Below are 1,066 nucleotides of genomic sequence, written 5' to 3'. Positions count from 1 at the left end.
ACCCTTGGATTATCAGTTCTCAAAGCTATAGAATCTGGAAAATTAAAGCTCAAACTTGGAGGTGGATCATTATTCTCTAATGAACAAAAATGAAAAAATAAAACATTTCAATGTTTTAGAAAAACCCAAGTTTGAATCTTGAAATTCATTGAGTTCTATGATTTTTATAATGTATCGTGTATCTAGGAATTGCATTGGGCGACACTTGGATTTCACCAGAAGATTTTGTGGTATGAATTCAACATTCTAAATTAAATGTAGATATTTGGCTTTGCAACTTAGTCAAGTAATGTTCCAAGATTTCACATGTTTAATGCAGTTTTCATGGGGTCCTCTCCTCAAAGATGTCTCCAGGCTAGACAACAATGGCCTAGAAAAATCAAACAGGTCTATTTCTGCTTCATTCATGTTCTTGTTCTCAGAAGAAAATATATGTTGTTATGCTGATAAATTTACATTCAGAAAACAGTTTGGCTGAGCATATTAAACAAGAACTTGATGCCGGTAAGTTCGAAGAGGCTACTGAATCATGGAGCGAGCTCGAGAATGTTATTACTGCTAGCAGTAACTCAGTGGTAAAAATTCACCATGTCCCTTCAATTTTTCCTCCGACTCTTTGTTAGTAGCTACCCCTAAAATCCCTTCCAACGACTCAATTTTCGAAGGGTTTAATTACTCGTGATGGAATATTTGCAGGATTTCTACAATTTTCTGTTGGATTCAGGGATGGACCCTGTATCATTGACAACTTCGGAGCAATCTCAGCACATAGCGACGAAGCGATACTCGAGATATTTGAATTCGTTGAGGTCTACCACTGGTGGTGATGTTGATATTGATAGTTTAATGAATGGAGTGATAAAAAAGAAACTGAAGATTATACCAAAAAATGTTCAGTATGTGATATTTTTGTGGATGAAATATTTTCAGCAGTTCAGTAATTTTTTGTTTTCATTTTGATTATGGGCTTGTGTTGTGTTTGCAGATGGTGAGGGCAATCAGATCTTGTTTTCTCTGCATTAGAAGCAGATTTCATGAAGCCAAGGATCGATGAGGTGACAGATTT

The 1,066-nt window shown here is 35.7% G+C and overlaps 1 protein-coding gene across 1 annotated transcript; it reads left to right on the top strand.

The window, feature by feature from the left end:
* Positions 1 to 3: 3 nt before the first annotated feature.
* Positions 4 to 1,063, top strand: LOC140966325 (serine carboxypeptidase-like 51; the record flags this gene model as incomplete). Its single annotated transcript, XM_073426637.1, has 6 exons — positions 4 to 61; positions 187 to 230; positions 320 to 387; positions 470 to 575; positions 697 to 896; positions 986 to 1,063. Coding segments are annotated over 6 exons (483 nt in total), but the record flags the coding sequence as incomplete, so codon positions are not given.
* Positions 1,064 to 1,066: the final 3 nt, after the last annotated feature.

Source organism: Primulina huaijiensis, unplaced genomic scaffold, assembly GCF_012295235.1.
Source record: "Primulina huaijiensis isolate GDHJ02 unplaced genomic scaffold, ASM1229523v2 scaffold204845, whole genome shotgun sequence".
Lineage (NCBI taxonomy): Eukaryota > Viridiplantae > Streptophyta > Magnoliopsida > Lamiales > Gesneriaceae > Primulina > Primulina huaijiensis.
Note: the sequence above shows the minus strand (reverse complement) of the source record. Positions and strands in the feature narration are given on the sequence as shown.